Source organism: Loxodonta africana, chromosome 22 (genome assembly GCF_030014295.1).
Source record: "Loxodonta africana isolate mLoxAfr1 chromosome 22, mLoxAfr1.hap2, whole genome shotgun sequence".
NCBI classification, from domain to species: Eukaryota; Metazoa; Chordata; class Mammalia; order Proboscidea; family Elephantidae; genus Loxodonta; species Loxodonta africana.
In genome coordinates, this window is record NC_087363.1 from 30,020,058 (window position 1) to 30,037,022 (window position 16,965).

Genomic DNA, 16,965 nt, shown 5'->3' on the forward strand with positions numbered 1-16,965 from the left:
AACTTTGTTTTCCATTCATCAGCTGAGGTACCGTAGCATTAATATTTATCTGTTTTTGAATTTAAAAGGAGCCCTGGTGGCACAGTGTGATGGCACAGTGCTTAAGCGCTCTGCAGCTAACCAAAAGGTTGAAAGTTCAAAGCCACCGGCCACTCCATGTGAGAAAGATGTCGGCAGTCTGCTTCCTTAAAGATTACAGCCATGGAAACCCTTTGAGGCAGTTCTACTCTGTCCTATAGTGTCGCTCTGAGTCAGAATCAACTCAACAGCAACGGGATTTTTAAATTTTTAATTTGTTATAAATTTTTTAAGTTGATCATACATTATGCATATTCTTCTGCTACTTATTTCACTTAGCAGTATATCGCAGACATTCTCTTCATATCAGTAGCATATTCTTTTTATGGTTACTTAGTACTTTATTGTGTGAATCCACTATTATTTATTTACCGTTCCTCTATTGATAGGTTATTGGTTTCTGATTTTAAAATATTTTATTGTGTTAAGATGTTTCCTTCCATTCTCGTTTGACTCTTTTTTTTTTCAGTCAGAAATGGCTAATGATTTTACCAAAAGAATCACGTGGCTCTGACCCTAATGCTGAGTCTTATACCTCTAGTGTTGAATAAGCCTTGTGTTCCTTGAACAGTGTTCTGCTGCAGTATTCTCTTCCAATTCCACTGCATTTTATTTTCTTTCTTTTTCCCTCTGTTTTTACTGTGATGGGCAGAATTCTAAGATGACCACCAAGATTTCCACCCCTTGGTGTCCGTGGCTTATATACTTCCCTTCCCTTGAGTGTGGGCAGAACCTGTGAATATAATAGGATAGCATTCTCATGATTACACTAATTGACATGACAAAAGAGATTTTGCAGATATATACAGTAAAACCTTCTAAAGCCAGAACCTGCGTAAGATGGAAACCTGTCAGACAAGGAAAACTAAAAAATTTTCCACTAAGACGAGCAATAGAAAATATTAAGGCTGCACCCTGTCAAAGGCAGAAAACTTACAAAAGCCAAAAAACCAAACCCAGTACAGTCGAGTCGAAACTCATAAGACCTGGAAAAACAAGGCAGTCCCGTTGAGTTCTAGCTCTCATAGATTTCACTGTCCAAGGCTACTAATCAGATGACTTGGAGTTAATCAAAAGGGACATGACCTGAGTGGGCCTGACCAAACCACAAAAACCAAACCAAACCTTCTGCCATCTAGTTGATTTCGACTCGTCCTTTAAATCAGAATCTAGAGATCAGAGAGAACCCTGGTGGCATAGTTGTTAAGAGCTTGGCTGCCAACCAAAAGGTCGACAGTTTGAATCCACCAGCTGCTCCTTGGAACCTCTTTGGGGAGGTTCTCCTTGGTCCTACAGGGTTGCTATGAGTGGGAATCGACTCCACGGCCACAGGTTTTTAGAGGTCAGAGACAGAAGGCGTCAGAGAGTAGAAGCGGCAGAGACATTCCCCTGCAGCCCTTGAAGGAGCAAGTTGCCAATTTGTGGAGAGAGCCCCATGGTAGGGCTTGGTGGGCGGGCTCTAGGAGCTGCAACAGTTCCCAGCCAATGGCCAGCAAGGAAATGGGGACACTGTCCTACAACCACAAGGAACTGAACTCTGCCAGCAACCTGAATGAGCTTGGAAGAGGACTCCGAGCCTGGGATGACATAGCAGCCCCTTCTGACACTGTGATTTCGGTCGTATGAGACCCTGAGCAGAAAACCCAGCTAAGCCCAGTCTCGGCTTCTGCCCTAAAGGAACTGTGAGAAAATAAATATGTGTTGTTTTAAGCCACTAAGTTCACAGCAATGTGTTATGTGTCAATAGAAAATTAAAACATTTGCTCTCCCACTACCTGTGAAATTGGATCTTTTAGAAACATATGAGAAGCTGTCGGTTTTTTCTATGTTGTGGAATAGTCTGATCAGTAAGAATGATCAGTTCCTGGGAGGTTAGATAGAACTTCCTTGAGAACCTGTCTTGGCCTGATATCTTTTTCGAAGGTACATCTTTGACAACCTTTTTTAAAGTTCAGGCCTTCTGTCTCTTCTTGAAATATTAATGTGTCCTTTTGGTTGCTTAGAGAATTAAATAAAATAATGCATGCACAGTGCCTTACTTAACACAGCACCTGGCTCATGGAAAGTACTCAAAAATTGCTAGCTGGGTTGTTGATACAAGATTTTCACCTATCCTGGAGTTCAGATATGTCACCAGCTGTGTCTAAGGGTGTCTGTTTTTGTAATCCTATCTGGTGCAGTGAGCCCTTTTGATCTGAAAACTTCAGGTCTTTCTGAGCTCAGGGAAAATTTCTTTTATCATTTTTCTCATTATTGCTTCTTTTCTGCATTTCCCATTCTTACTAGAGGTCCTGTTATTTGGAGGTTAGATTCTCTGATTCTGTCCTCCATGGCTCTTATCTTTTCACTAATAGTTGCCACTTCTTGGGTTATTTTTACTCTGTGTTCCAGGATAACTCCCCAGTTTGTTTTCAAGATCACTGATTTGATTTTCACCAGGGACCATTTCATTTTTCAGTACTTCTGATGAGTATTTAAGTTCGGAGATGTTTCTTCTTGTTTCTAAGAGCTCTTTCTCACTGTATTAGCTCTTCTACAATATTTTTCAAATCTTGTTGAGAAGTCACTGAAACATGTTTAAGCCTTCTCCCTCCTGCCTCCTCTGCTATATCCAAGTCAACAGGTAACCTGGGCTGATTTTCCAGCCTGGACCCCTCTTTCAAGCAACTGATTCCCTTAAATGCCCAGCGGTTTGCCATCACCTATGTGTATTCTTACTGTACTGCTGGATCTGCCAGTCCTGGCCACAGGTGTAGTTTCCCTCAGCTTCACAGGGTTCTGACCTCTGGGCTCACTGGCAGCAGCAGGTGACTTCTGGGAAAAAGACTGCCCCTCCCTGTACACTGCCCCTCACTACACACCTAGAACAGTGCCTAGCATATGTGGGCAGTCAGGACATGTTTTGTGAGTGAATGAGTGAATGGATGATGGAGTGGTGTGACCTTCTTTCAGGATCAGGGCTTCATGAGGAAAAGTCACAGCCAAGACATAGTGAGGGTCATTCTGGATGAGAAATGCCAAGGCCAGGAGTATTTTAAAGGGGGCAGGAGGTGGATGGGTGAGGGTTAGCCTCAGCCTTGGGAAACACAATCAGATTTATGGATGGAAAGGATTTATCCTCCCATGCCCAGTGGGGGATGAGGCAGCCATGTGAGTCCCTACCTGAGGCTGATTTTTGAGGAGGCTGAGCAATGTGAGGCCCAGGTTGTTGGCTCCAAAAGCCACTGCTCAGTCACCCCCAATGGCTCCAGCCACTTTTCATCCAACATGCCAGGCAGGTGAGGATAGGCAAGGCCACATCTCATCCTGTACTGGCCTCTAACTGACAAATCACAGAAAGTCAGTGCCCCAGTCTTTTTATAAGCTTTTGTCAATAGAAATAAAAGATCGGAGCCTCCTCGTTACCATTCCAGGTAACAGATGAAGCTGAAGTCTAATTCGGATGTCGCCACCAAGCCTGCTCCTTGACCCACCGCACCCCCAGTATCTGTTGAGCGTTCCCTTCTAGACCTTTGCTCCTGCATTTACAGGCATGAATAGGTGGGCATAGAAAATTTACTATTTAGTGAATTTTTTTTAACATAAATGGTATATTATATGTCTTTTTCACCAGTCCTATGACTCAGAGATCTATCCATGTTTGTATATATACAGATCTATCTACTCATTCTTTCTCATTGCTCTAGAGCAGTGCTCTCCAGAATAACCTTCTGCAGTGACGGAAATGTTCTGTATCTGTGCCGTTCAAAACAGTAGCCACATGTGGCCCTTGAGCACTTGAAATGTGGCTAGTGTGACTGAAGGACTGAATGGTTAATTTTCATGAATAATTATTAATTCTCATTTAAATACCTACATGTAGATGTGAGGCTGGCAGCTACCATGCTGGCCAGCACAGCTCCATCATATTCCATAGTACAAGTTTGCTACCATTTTTTTTGTCTTTCCCCTGTTGATGGACCTTTTAGATTGTTTTAGCTTCTTTGGTTTAAAAATGAAGTTTCAAAGAATACGCTTCGACAGCCCTCTTTGGGCATGTATGTTTCTCTAGGGCCCTAAACCTTCCTTGCCAAGATTGTGTTGTTGTAGTGTGCTGTCGAATCAATTCTGACTCATAGCAACTGTATAGGACAGAGTAGCACTGCCCCATAGGGTTTCCAAGGACCGGCTGGTAGATTTTGGTTAGCAGCCTCAGCTTTTAACCACTTCACCACCAGGCCTGTATACTGTTCAAAACTGTTGCCATTCTGTATCTTTCTGGCCCATCACCAAGGTGGAAAGACCACTTACTGAGGCTGCCACCCTAATTTGCAGAGCCCTGGCCTTCTGGTTGAGCTGTAGTACCGCAGAAGCTGGAAACACCACACCCAGTCCCAGAGAGATTAAAACAAATCCTTGGTGTGAAATAACCACATAAAAAGGCCTTCAAGGCCCATGAATTTATGACAAGTACAGTATGTGGAAAATGAAACAATGGAGGAAAGTTGATCACTAACTCCAGGAAAAGCAGAAAATTACATATGAAAGGCAATCATTAGTGCACTGTGTATCTCCACTCTGAATAATTGGTCTAACGATGCAACCCTCTGTAGTAGGCAGAACTTTGACCCCCAGTGCCCTTCTCTCTCTGGTGTTACATCTATCAGTGCTTAGTATTACATGGCAGAAGGGACTTTGCAGATGTAATTATGGTTATGGACCTTAAAATAGGGCGATGATTGTGGATTATCCATATGGGTCCAATCTAATCCGCGGAGCCCTTAAAGGCAGAGAAATTTCTCCAGCTGGGGTCAGTCAGAGCGATGCTGCAGACAAGAGCAGAGAGTCTAAACATGAGAAGGACCTGCTGTTGCTGGTTTAGAAGACAGAGGTAGTCAGCTGGCCTTTAGAAGTTGGGAACGACCCAAACCGGCAACCAGCAAGGAAATGGAGGCCTCAGTCCGAAACTACCAAGAACTGAATTCTACCAACAACCTGAATGAGCCTAGCCACCAGTTGTCCCCCAAAGCCTCCAGATAAGAGCCCAGGGGAGCCGACACTTTGATTTCAGCCTTGTGGAACCTGGAGCAAAGAAACCAACTGAAGTGCCAGACTCTTGACTTACAGACCTGTGAGATGATAGATCTGGTCTGTTCTAAGCCACTAAATTTATGGCAGTTTGTTACAGCAGCAGTAGAAAACTAATACACCACCTAATATTAATTCAGAAAAAAAAAATGGTAATCTAACTACACTGAGAGATAGGGAGGTGACTCTGTTTTCAGGAGACAGTACTTTAAGAAAACTAAATTCTCATGTTACATGACAGGAAGTAAAAAAGATGCTATTTAAACCTTAGGAAAAATACCAGTATAAGCATCTATAGAAATCTGACGGTAAATATTCAAAGAAACAGCTAAAAGTGTTGGAAATGGTTGCTTCTGGAGAACAGGAGATAGACATGAGGAAGGGCTGCTGATTTTTTTCATCATAAGCCTTGGAGAGAATGATATGATTTTTAAATGCCTATTCCTGTGTCACGCCAATAAAAATTAAGAAAACTAAATCCCACCACCAGCAATGTTAAGAGTTGCCCACCTCGCCGAGCACCTGAGCAGGTGTGATGGGACCTGCCCGCGCTGCCAGGGGTGTGGCAGCTGCTCCTCTCTGATTCCCAGGGTGGAGGAGAGCAACAGCAAGCTTCTGGAGTCAGAGAGGAAGCTCCAGGAGGAGCGGCAGCGTGCTGTAGTGCTGGAGCAACACCTGGAGAAGATGCGCCTGGAGCCCGGGCGGGCGCCGGACTCACAGAAAGCAGCCCCCAGGAGCAAAGCAGGTAGGGCTGGGGCAGGGACTCTAGGTGAGGTGGGGATGGGGCCAACCTTACTGCTGATGGCGAAGCCAACCTGCAGCACTGTTCAGCCCCACTGGTGAGAATGTGGGAAGCAGAGGCCTCCACCAGGGCGGCACTCTCCCTGCCCCAGTTGCTGGGTATCCTCTTTCCCTGGCCTCCTAGTCAGAATCAGGAGCCCAGCCCACCTGTAAGCCCTTACCCCGTAGTGCCTCTGCTGACTGCCCTGAGCTACCACCTCCACTGCCATCCCTACCCTAGCCCTGAACCCACACTGTCCTGAGCCAACTGTACTCAGGGTTGGTTGTGGGGCAAAGTTGGTCTGCTGGGGAGACACACACAGCAGTGGCAGCAGTCAAGCTAAGTATCCCTCTCCATAGGTTCTGTAATGCAGGCTCCTTCTTGTGTCTGTGGCTCCACCACCCTCGATACTCAGCTCCTATGTCATAGTTTAAGATGGCTGCTCCACTTCCCCTACCAGCAGAGGGAAGGGGAGAAGGGAAGGAGACAACCCCTTCCTGTCCTTTTAAGGGTACGGCCCTCAAGTTGCAGGTGTTGCTTCTCCTCTCATCCCAATGCCCATATCCTTGTCCCCTGACCACATCCAGCTGCAGAAGGAAGCTGGGAAATGTTGTCTTAATCTAAAAGGCCTATTGCTCTAATACAGCAGTTCTCAAGATGTGGTTTCCAGACCAGCAGCATCAGCATCGTGTTGGGCTGGGGTGAGCTGGGGTTGTGGGATCCCAGAGCCAGAAGCCATTTCTGGGGTGGCTAACCCCCAGGGAAGAAGAACTTCCAGTGTGGAGGGGCTGGGCCTGTCTCCTTCTGACCTCCCTACCCCACCACCCTCCAGGTTCTGGGGTAGAGGTGCTGCTGCCCCCGCCGCACTGTCTCCCAGCATCCCCAGTAGTCCCCCACTCCCTCCCCCAGCCAAGGACACTCGGAATCTTGTTCCCAGCACTCAGCCCAGACGAGGTCAGAATGTTTCAGAAGGACATGCCAGAAATGGGTCACCAGGGGCCTCTTGCTTACCCTTCTCTCACCAGCAGGGCCAGGCCATGATAGGACTTCCAGCAACTGCTGAGAGTCCAGGCTGGAGAAGGTCCCTGGGGCTCAACCCTACTGACCTGCCAGAAGTATTGTGTCTCCAAGCTTCGGGCCCACCTCCTGTCAGGCTCCCAACCAGGGAGGACTAAGCCACACAGTTTTCTGAGGGCTCCAGCAAGAATGCCCCTTTGGTCTTGCATGGACAGTAAGGGAGCAGCTGCCTGACAGTGTCCATGTGGTCCCTGCTACTGGCTGGCCTGTGACATGGACAGAGCACTGCCTCTTTGGGGAGCGTAGCAACCTCCAGCCTGTAAAATAAGGAGACCAGAATCTGGAATTCCATTCCAGTGGGGGAGATAGACAAGAAACGAGTAAACCAGTAAAAGACGTGATAGGTCATGTGGTGACTTGAAGCAGAAGCGGGGTGGAGGGAGGGTGTCAGAGGAAGCAGCTGTTATTTATGGGTTGGCCAGTGAAGACCTTACTGAGGAGCTGACACTGAGCAGAGATGGGGGCAGGGACGTGTCATGCAGATACCTGGGGGGAGAGCACCCAGGTTGAGGGAAGGGCAAGTGCAAAGGGGCTGCTGCCTTGGGAGCTTGGCTAGAGGCTTGGAGGAACAGCAACGAGACAGCCTGGCTGGAGTGGGGTGAGGGGAGAAGGAATGAGAGATTAGAGAAGTCATGGGCCACTGAGGCCCAGTTACTCAAGGCCCCGAAGTCAAAGTGTGAACTCATGAACTCACTCAGGCCTCACAAAGCTCTAGAGGCAAGAACTATTATCTGCATCTTATAGGTGAGAAAACTGGCTCAAAGGGGTTGCTGGGTTACCTGAGGCCACACAGCAGAGGGGATGAAAGCCAGGTCTGATGCCAGGCAAGCTCCCCTGGGGCCACACCACTCCTGAGAACCACACCACCTTGAGGCCCTTTTCTGCACAGAGACTTTCTGATGCTGTGATTTTGCCCAAGTTCCCCACAAGTTGGGCCTTGTCTTCTTTTTCTGAGTATCAGCCTAATGACTTCAGTTTCCCTTCTCATGTGGCTCTGTGGTCGCTGGCTGCCCGAGATCCCCTGCTTCCTAGTGTGGAGCTGCTGACCCAGATGGGGGCTGGCAGAGGAGGAGGGGACCTAGTGGTGTGAGGGCATCAGATGTAGTGATGGCCTAGACTCGGGCCCACCACCAGGCCAGATCTCAGGCCTGCTGGCTTCTTTTGTTGGACACAAACTACCAGAAACTTGTAAGGCATAAAGATGGAGACAGTGAGATGGGAAACCAACTTGGTCCAAAGCAGGCTGAGCCAGGGCTGTTGCAGAGGCCAAAGCCAGGGTCAGGGGAAAGCAGAGCGGGTGTCAGGAAGGGCTTCTGGAGGGGGCAGCCCTCAGCCTGCACCTTGAAGGGAGTGAATGCTCAGCAAGAGGAGAAGCAGGAAGGGAAATCAGTCCAGGCGGTGGGAACACCCAGAGCAAACACATGGAGAGGGTGTGGGCATCGGGAGAGGAGAGGGAGGTGGCTTCATCACAGAAAGTGGCTGCTACCCCTGCAGGTCCGCCAGCTTCTAACACCAAGCACAGCCCAAGTGTGAGCAACAGGAAGGACCCGTCCTTCGCCCAGCTCTCTGACGTGCCCATGGAATCCCAGATGGAGGAGCTAACCACCAGGTGCTCCCCTGCCCCGCCTTCCTGAAAGGGTGAAGTTGTTTGGGTGGAGGTGGTTTGATGAGTAGAAGGACGGTGTCGGCTTTGCACCTTCAACTTCTGTTTGCCCAGAAGGCAGATCCAGGGCTCTAGGCCTGCAATTCAGGGACTGGCCATCAGAGGGCACACAGGCCCAGCAGGACCCTGATGACGCCATGGTCCCAAGAGGTTAATTAGGCGTGGGTTGCTGAACCCACTTGCCTCAGTTAAGCCATTTAAGATCAAATGCAGTGATGGGAAAGGAAGGAGAAGGAACCTCTGCCAATTAATACCCTCCTTATGCAGCCAACGTTTGATGGGAGCTACTGGGTGTCAGGAAACCCTGGTGGTGTAGTGGTTAAGAGCTACAGCTGCTAACCAAAAGGTCGGCAGTTGAAATCTACCAGGCACTCCTTGAAAAAACAAAAACCCTTCGGGGCAGTTCTACTCTGTCCTGTAGGGTTGCTATGAGTCAGAATCAACTTGACGGTAGTGGGTTTTTGGTAGGTTACTGGGTGCCAGGCCCAGGGCCGCGGGCAAGCCCCAGAGAGGACTCTTGCATGGCTATTCCCCCAAGGGTCCATGCTGGAAGCCCCATTCCCAGGGGCCCCTGTGTACACACAGCTGGGGCAATGCTGAGCCCTGTCTCCATGTGGTCCAGGCTGGCCATCCAGGTGGAAGAGAATGACATGCTGAAGGCTGCCCTGGGTAGTGCCCTGCGGGGGAAGGAGGAGGACTTCCGTGTGTACCACGAGACCCTGGACCAGGTGAAAGGGGTTTTTCTGCAGGCCCTGCGGCAGCAGAAGGCAGACAAGCACTAGCAGGGCGGCCCAAGTGTCAGCCTGGCCAGACTGGGCATCCTCAGGCCTTGAGAGGACAAAACTCTGTGTGAGGACTCCAGCCACCCCAGGAAGCCAGCCCAAGGCAGCCAGCTCAGCCCCTCCTCCCAGAAGAGGCTCCCCAAGGATAACCAAAGCCAAGAACACAGGCCAGGAGGGCAAAGGAGAAGCCCTGGTGGAGCCTGGAGATGAAGCCCTAGGCAGGCTTGGCTACAGAGAGGCCCAGCGGCCAGCTTGGCATCAGCAAGAGCTCTGGGACAGCCAGCCAGCTGTGCAAGAACAGAGGCAGTCCCTCCGGCAGGTGCTGACTGCCTTTGTCCTAGCTGGGGGCCCCTGCACCCCCACGCATCTCCTCATACAGGAGAGCCCTCCGTGCTCTGGCCTGGGTGTATCCCCCTGGCCACCCAGCCCACCCTGCCCCCACACCAGGGCATGAGTGCCTCATGCATCCCTCACACCCCCCAAGGCTCCATCTGTGGCCACCCCCTGCCCCCCCCCACAGACCTGGGGTACCACCTCCTCATGCTCTCAGCCATGTCAGCCTCTCCCTCAGCAGCAGACCCTTGGACTTGTAATAATAATAATGATCTTCATAGTTGCCATAGCTCCTAGTGAGTGAGCATCTACTGTGGAAACCTGACCCCGTATCGTCCTTCCAACCATCCAGGGGATTGTCCCCCTATTTTAGGAATGAAGAAACTGAGGCTCACAGAAAGAAGCAGATGTAATATTTAACCCTGGCCTGCCTGACTCCAAAACCAGAGTCCTCCAGTCAAGCAGCTTGCCCAGGGCAGGAGAGTGCACCCACAGCTGGACAGCTCTGCCCCAGCCAGCTGCCCCAAAAGACACCGCCCTCTGCCTCCAGAATGCTGCAGCTGGTGGGTGCTGGTGGTGGCAGAGGTGGGACTATGCAGGAGCTTTGGGCAGGCAGGGTGGAGGGTTCCGTGCACCTCCCTCGCCCTGGGACAGGGACAAGCTGGGAGGGCTTGCTGCGGGAGGCGCAGGACCCCTCTGTGACTGCCACAGTGTCACCTCCAGTTAACTTTGGTCGGAGCCATGGGGAGGAGGTGGCCCCAAGGACCCCAAACATCATGGCCACATGTGTGCGGACACAGGTCCACACAGAAATGCAATGCACACACACTAGATTCAGGAGCACACATCTGTGCATATGTGCACATGTGCCCACAGACACCCGGCTGACTGGCCCCCATAGCACCGCCCGCAGAAGCGTGCACACACCTGCATACGCACCCACACACAGGGGAGCATGCACGTATGTGCAGACACACTCCCACACGTGAAGACACAGTCACTTGTGTCACCTGTATAGTGGCACACACAGATGCAAGTGCACCCAGGGACACACACTCGCATGCCTGAGTGCACACACGTATCGGGGGACACCGCCTCCCCCAGGGGAAGCCCAGCTGAGAGAAGGCAGCCCTGGGCACGGGGTGTGAACAGGGGCCTGGGTAGATGCTTTCCCTACTCACCAGCTACGTAACCTTGGGCAAGTTTTTTTTAACCTTCCTGTGCCTCCATTGGAAAGCCTGGTGGCATAGTGGTTAAGTGCTACGGCTGCTAACCAAAGGGTCGGCAGTTTGAATCCGCCAGGCACTCCTTGGAAACACTATGGGGCAGGTCTACTCTGTCCTATAGAGTTACTATAAGCTATGACTCGGGATCAACTCGACAGCACTGGGTTTGCTTGGTTTTTGTGCCTCCATGTCCTGAAGTGTAAAATGAGGACAATGATAGAACCCTCCCTCATAAGGCTGTTATAGGGTCAAAGAATAACTCAAAGACACTGAGAAAATCAATTTAACCATGTATGTCCCTTGTACAGAAGTGAACATACATGAATAGATTGATTTCACCCCACAAAAAATGGGATTTACGTAAGAGGGGAGAAACACTGCAGACAATGGGGCACAGTAAATCTTGTTTGCCCATTTTTGGGTAAACTGATTAGCTGGGTCTTGCAGAGGTCAGTGTGGGCATGGTCCTTGCTCAGGCCAACTGTGGGTATAAAGACGACTGTTTCTGTTTATGAATTCTGCGGGCAACCTTGAGAGCCCAGCTGTGGAGCTTTGAGGCAGGCCCCTTGCCACATCTGCTGGCACCTGCCATCGGCACCCCCGGCTTAGGCCAGGTCTGCTCCATTCCCTCATCCAGGCTCTCTTCAGGCTTCAATGAGTTAGAGGTGCCAGATGCTTAGAGCGGTGCCTGGCACACAGCACTCAATAAATGATGGCTCTTAGTATTTCCTCTCTTAGTTCAATGAGTGCTCGTTGAGCAGCTTCCCTGCCCCAGGCACAGGAGTGCAAGGTGAGTCAGACACAGCCCCTGATCTCCAGGAACTCCCAGGCCAGCTGGGGAGACAGAGCCATCACAGGTCACCATCTACTCAACCATCAGTCACCAGCCTCTCCAGGCTGTTCGGGGATGGGAGGCATATCTGCTTGCTTCCTTCTTTCAGGGAGCTCCTGGTCCAGTCTGAGGCATGGGAAACAGGGCCATGAAGGGGCAGGAGGGGTGAGTGAAGGATGCAGTGATGGGCTGTGGCACCAGAGCCCCCCACCTTCCTCCCTGCGGCTCCCAGACTCCTTGTCCAGGGTGGGGAAGTGGAAGATGTCAGGAAGCCATCTGCCCATCACATCTCCCTGAGGTAGAGGGTGGTGGGAAGGAGAGGCCCAGGAGAGCCAGGGAGAAGAATTTTTAAGGGAAGGCAGGGTTGTCAAATGGGCCAAGGAGTGAGGCCCTGAGGGATCTAACCCAGGTGGGCCGAGTGGGGAGTAGGGCAGCCTGTCTGTCCAGGTTAGTGCCCATGGCCCCTCCTGGGCAGTACCAGCTGCCCCTGAGCCCTGAGGTGACCTCCCTATTCCTCAGGTAGGTGGGCAGCAGGCCGGCTGGACTTGCCTTTTACAGAGAAGAACACTGAGGTCCCTGCCCAGAGCCACAAGGTATGTGTGAAGGGGCAAGGACAAGGAGAGAGGCCAGGTGGTAAAGAGGCTTCAGGTGAGGCTTTGTGGCTGCACAGCAGGCAGGTGCTGCAGGCCTAGGTGCTCAGGTTCTGGCACTGACAGGTGAGACCCTGCTGAGCCGTGGCCGTGGCTCCTTATGGGGCCTCTGGGACACTGCAGCTGAGCTGGACAAGGTGACTCAGGCAGAGCCCCAAACACATTCCGCTGCCACTGGGCCCCTCCCTTTCTCCAGGAGCAGCTGGGGTGCTACTCTGGGTCCCCCACATTCAATGGGCAGAGCTGGCCTCTTCTCCCTGCCTTCTTGCCCAGAGAGCTCACAGCCAGGAAGTCTCTGCCTGCTCACCCCATTCCAGAGGTGCAGTCTCCACACAGTCTCCTAAGTCCCTGCTCCTTGCATACACACATAACACACACAAACACACACAATACGTATACACCACACACCCAGACACCACAGAACACACACACAACTCATGAATGTACACCTGCCACAAACAACATACAATGCAAAACAGTCACAAAACACAATGATAAACACACACGCACATAACACGTGAATATAAACCTGCCACAAACAACATGCAATACAAAACAAACAGTCACAAAACACAATGATAGACACACACAGAGAGGGTATTTTCCCTGCCTTTTTACTTCAAGCAACAAAAAACATGGAGAGGTGAACAACGATTTGGTGTCCCCGAGGCTGGAGAGAATCGGCCCCCTCCCCGCCATGTTTCTAGTGGCCCTTGTGGCTTGTGGGAAGTTGACCCCAGGTCCTTATGCTGGCCTCAGCCCAGTCACAGCTTCCTTCCTGCCCCTCCTTTTGTGGGCTGGCCACACCATGCCCCCTTCCCTCCCACCACCCCTCACACAGGGTAGAGCTGACTGTCTAGGCCCAGGTTCAAGGGGCCTCCCCTGTCCTCCACACCTCCTGCCATCCCCACAGGCCAAGCTCCCTGCCAGTCCTGCTGTGTGGGGCTTGCCTGGATGAGTGTGTGAGTCCCTGCCTTTCTGGGCCTCTGGAGGGCAGGGCACTGTGGGCCCTCACAGCCTCTTCATGAGCAGTTCATGGAGCCAAGCCCTTGTCAAGTAGTAAGCCCTTGGAAAACCACCACCACCACCCCCACCAAAACCCAGTGAGATTAGGGCCAGCAGTATGTACATTTCACAAATGAGGGTCTGAGGCCCAGAGAAGTGAAGAGAATGGCCCAAATCACACCAACGGGGCAGAGCTGCGGCTCAAGGCAGTGGGCTAAATCTGCGCTTCTAACCCCGGGGCCACACCACCTGCCTGATTCCCTCCTCAGGCCTGAGCTGGCACCAGCTGGATGTCAGGCTGGCCCAGGCTGGTCTCGGGCAGCGTGGGTGTGGATGAGCAGGGTCCTCACCCTGCGGGGCAATCAGTTCCAGAGGCTCATAGGCCTGACCCAAAGGCTTAACCTCCTTGTGCATCAGTTCCTCTTCTACCACGGGTTGTGGTGACATGAAAAAGAATCCAGGTACAGCCTTAAAATCAGGCCTGGCTAGCATTATTATTTTATTCTGACCATCACTGAGTACCTTCAGGACTGCTCTGGTGTCTCCCCCTCCAGGAAGCCTCTTTAACCTCTGCAGTCTGGCTCAGGCCCCCTCACTGGTCTCCTCTAGCGACCTCCACCCCTGACTGCAGCACCCACTCTGCAGTAATCATCATTCACAGCTCCTCGGGGTCAGGGACCAGTGACCCTCACAGGTGAGCTCTGTGCTGACACCTCACCCAGATGCAACGTCTCTGGATTGAAAACCAGGCTCTGAGAAGCGGGTGTGTTTGGGCCGTCTCCAAGCAGTCGCTGATTCCACAAATATTTACTGGACAGCCGCTACATGCCAGGTTCTGCTCTGGGGACACAGCAGTGACAGCAGGAAGAAAGCTGCGGCCCATAGATGGCACAGGCTCACAGCTGGGGTCTGCGTGGATTGCAGGTCTCTGGGTTTGTGGTTGCTGCTTGTCCTGTCATGCGCATGTGTAGACATGTACCACAGGGTCACTATGTGGTGTGTTGTCTGGGGTCTCCTTGCTTCTTCCTCTGGGCCAGTGGTGTCTGCAGGTTTGGGAGGATGCCCATTGCCTAAGTACATCGTGGTGGTGTGGGCAAGGGGAACCTCTCTCCTGCCTGCCCCTTGCTCAGGCACAGGAAGGGCCCCTGCTGGGTGGGGAGCAGCCCTTTCCTCTCCCATCCTCAGCCAAGCCTATGGCTGTCGTCAGGGGGTCACTGATCATGGTCACACAGCTCCTATCCCCAGGTGCATACATGAACAGGTAGGTCTCTACAGGCATGGTACAAACAGCATGCCCAAAAGGGACAATCAGAGGTCCTCACCCCAAAGGGGACAATCAGAGGTTCTCACCCCAAAAGGGACAATCAGAGGCTCCTGACCTCTTAGGTGGGGTCGTCAGGATACCCCTCCCCATTAGGTAGCCAGGGCTGAGGTCTTCTCTGCCCCTTTCCAGAGTATTGGCCCTGACTCTTCCCTCCCAGGAGACCCAGTTGGTTGGGGACATTCTTGTCTGCCTCCATCCTGCTGTCAAATGATGCCAGCCGCTCCAAGTGCCCACTCAAACTGTGCCAAGTGAGCCTGCTAGCATTCCTTCACCTGGATGACTCCTGTGAGACAAGGCTGGGGTATGAGGACCCCTCTCAGCCACATGCCTCATGACAGTTCCAATCCCATTAGGCAAGCCAGTCTTCCTCCAGGCACTATTGCCTTGCCAGCTAGACCTCTGGCTTAACGAGAAGGACCATGGCAGGGGCTAGACGATCTGCCCTGGGCAGCTCTTGGGAACTCACACGTCAAGACGGGAGCTGGGGTTCCCAGAGCCAAGATGTGAGTGTGTGTGCAAGTGTGGTGGGGTCAGGGCTCACAAGTCTGGTGAGGCTGGTAGGGCCACGGGGAAGGCTTCCTGGAAGAGGGAGTCCCGGGCAGCAGTGAGAGGGAGGCACAAGCTCTCTGGGGGCCAGGGGAGGCAGGTTGAGGTGAGGCTCAGGTGTCCCTGTCTGAGCCTATGCCACCGGCCACCCCTTCCCCCGCCCACCCCCACAGTCTTCTCTGTGGCTCCCTGTGGCCAGCAGCTCTGCAGCACTCGGCTCTGCTCCACAACGCTCAGCTCCGCTCTGGGAAGGCCACCTCCCCCCTGCCTTCCTCCTCCTCCCCCTCCTTCTCCGGCTGTCACCACTCACCACTCATAGCCTTGAAGGGGTGGGGACCCCAGGGCTGGACACACCCCACCGTGGCCCCAGAGCCCAGCTGGTCGGACAGACGCACGGTCGGACGCAGGACCTCAGAGCCCCGAGGTGGGCAGTGTGCCAGGGTCCCTCACGGCCTCCTCAAGGTCAGTGCCAGCTGGAGATGCAGCTACTCTGGGGCCCCTGAGACCTGTGGGGCCCATCTTAGGCCCCTCATCCAGACCACAGGCCCCAAAGTGGGCTTTACCCCAGGTGCACCTGAGCACCTGAGGCAACAGGACCCGGGGCAGGGGCACCCCTGTGTCTACAGGCCGGCCCAGGCCTGGGGGCGTCTATGGGAAGAGGCCCCAGGCCGGGGTCCAGCTCTGGCCCTGCCCACAGAGGCCACACTGGGGACACCCCGTACCGGCCATGGGGAGCTAAAATTGGAAAGTGGCGAGTGGGAGGCAGCTGACAAAGCTATTTCGCGGGCTCTTCATCGTGCTCTGGTTTCAAGCTCTTGCTCCATTAACCCGATCCCCGGGGCCTCTCTCCCCCCACTCGGCCCATGAGAAGGTGCCTCAGCCTTCTCAGCAGGAGTCAGGTCCAGCCAGCAGCCCCCCACCCCCTGGGCATGGAGGATTTTCCCTTATCTGAGACTGCGGAGGGGCTTGCTGAACACACCTGGTCCTGAGGGGAGGCAGACAGAAGCCTGCACCAGGCTCACTGCATGACCTTGACAGGTCCTTGCCCATCTCTGGTTCACGACCCTCCATCTGTATAATGGGGAGAATGCTGACTGGGGAGACCTAGGAGAGCTAGCTGCAGGGCAGGTGAAGGAGATCTGGGGGAGGCTCTAGGGTGGGAGCCACCGCCACACCAGCCACTTCTCAACCCAGGCCAAGAGGGGAGTCTGGATGATCCTCCCTTTAATTCAGGCCCTGACTCATGACAGTCTGTACCCACATGGCCCTTGGGAAAGCCCCAGGCCAGACCAGAGCAGGGTGGGAAGGGCATAGGTGCTAGCTGAAGCCCCAGGGATGGCCTGGCCTGGCAGGACTCCTGGGGATGAGCTAGGCCCTGGCAAGAGGGAGCTAGGCTCACCCTGGGCCTGATACCGATCAGCACCTTGGACAGCAGCCAGTGCCCTCCTTTGGTGCCCGCCTGGCCCTTCCTGGCCCCACACCTGCTATACCAGGGTGCCTGCTCAAATAGCACGGCCTCCGACCAGCATTCAAGACCTGAATGCACAGGCACTGAGACAGTGGGCTGGTGCTGCCCCAGAAACAGGCAGGGACCAGGGACA

General features: G+C 52.8%; 1 protein-coding gene across 1 annotated transcript in view; it reads left to right on the top strand.

The window, feature by feature from the left end:
• Nucleotides 1–9,477, top strand: part of CCDC13 (coiled-coil domain containing 13) — a 44,426-nt gene extending 34,949 nt beyond the window's left edge. Inside the window, exons 13-15 of the mRNA XM_003409929.3 lie at nt 5,736–5,890; nt 8,498–8,612; nt 9,289–9,477. Of these exons, the coding sequence (XP_003409977.1) occupies nt 5,736–5,890; nt 8,498–8,612; nt 9,289–9,448 (430 nt within the window). The 3' untranslated portion in view covers nt 9,449–9,477. The remainder of the gene's footprint in view (nt 1–5,735; nt 5,891–8,497; nt 8,613–9,288) is intronic.
• The last annotated feature ends 7,488 nt before the right edge of the window (nt 9,478–16,965 follow it).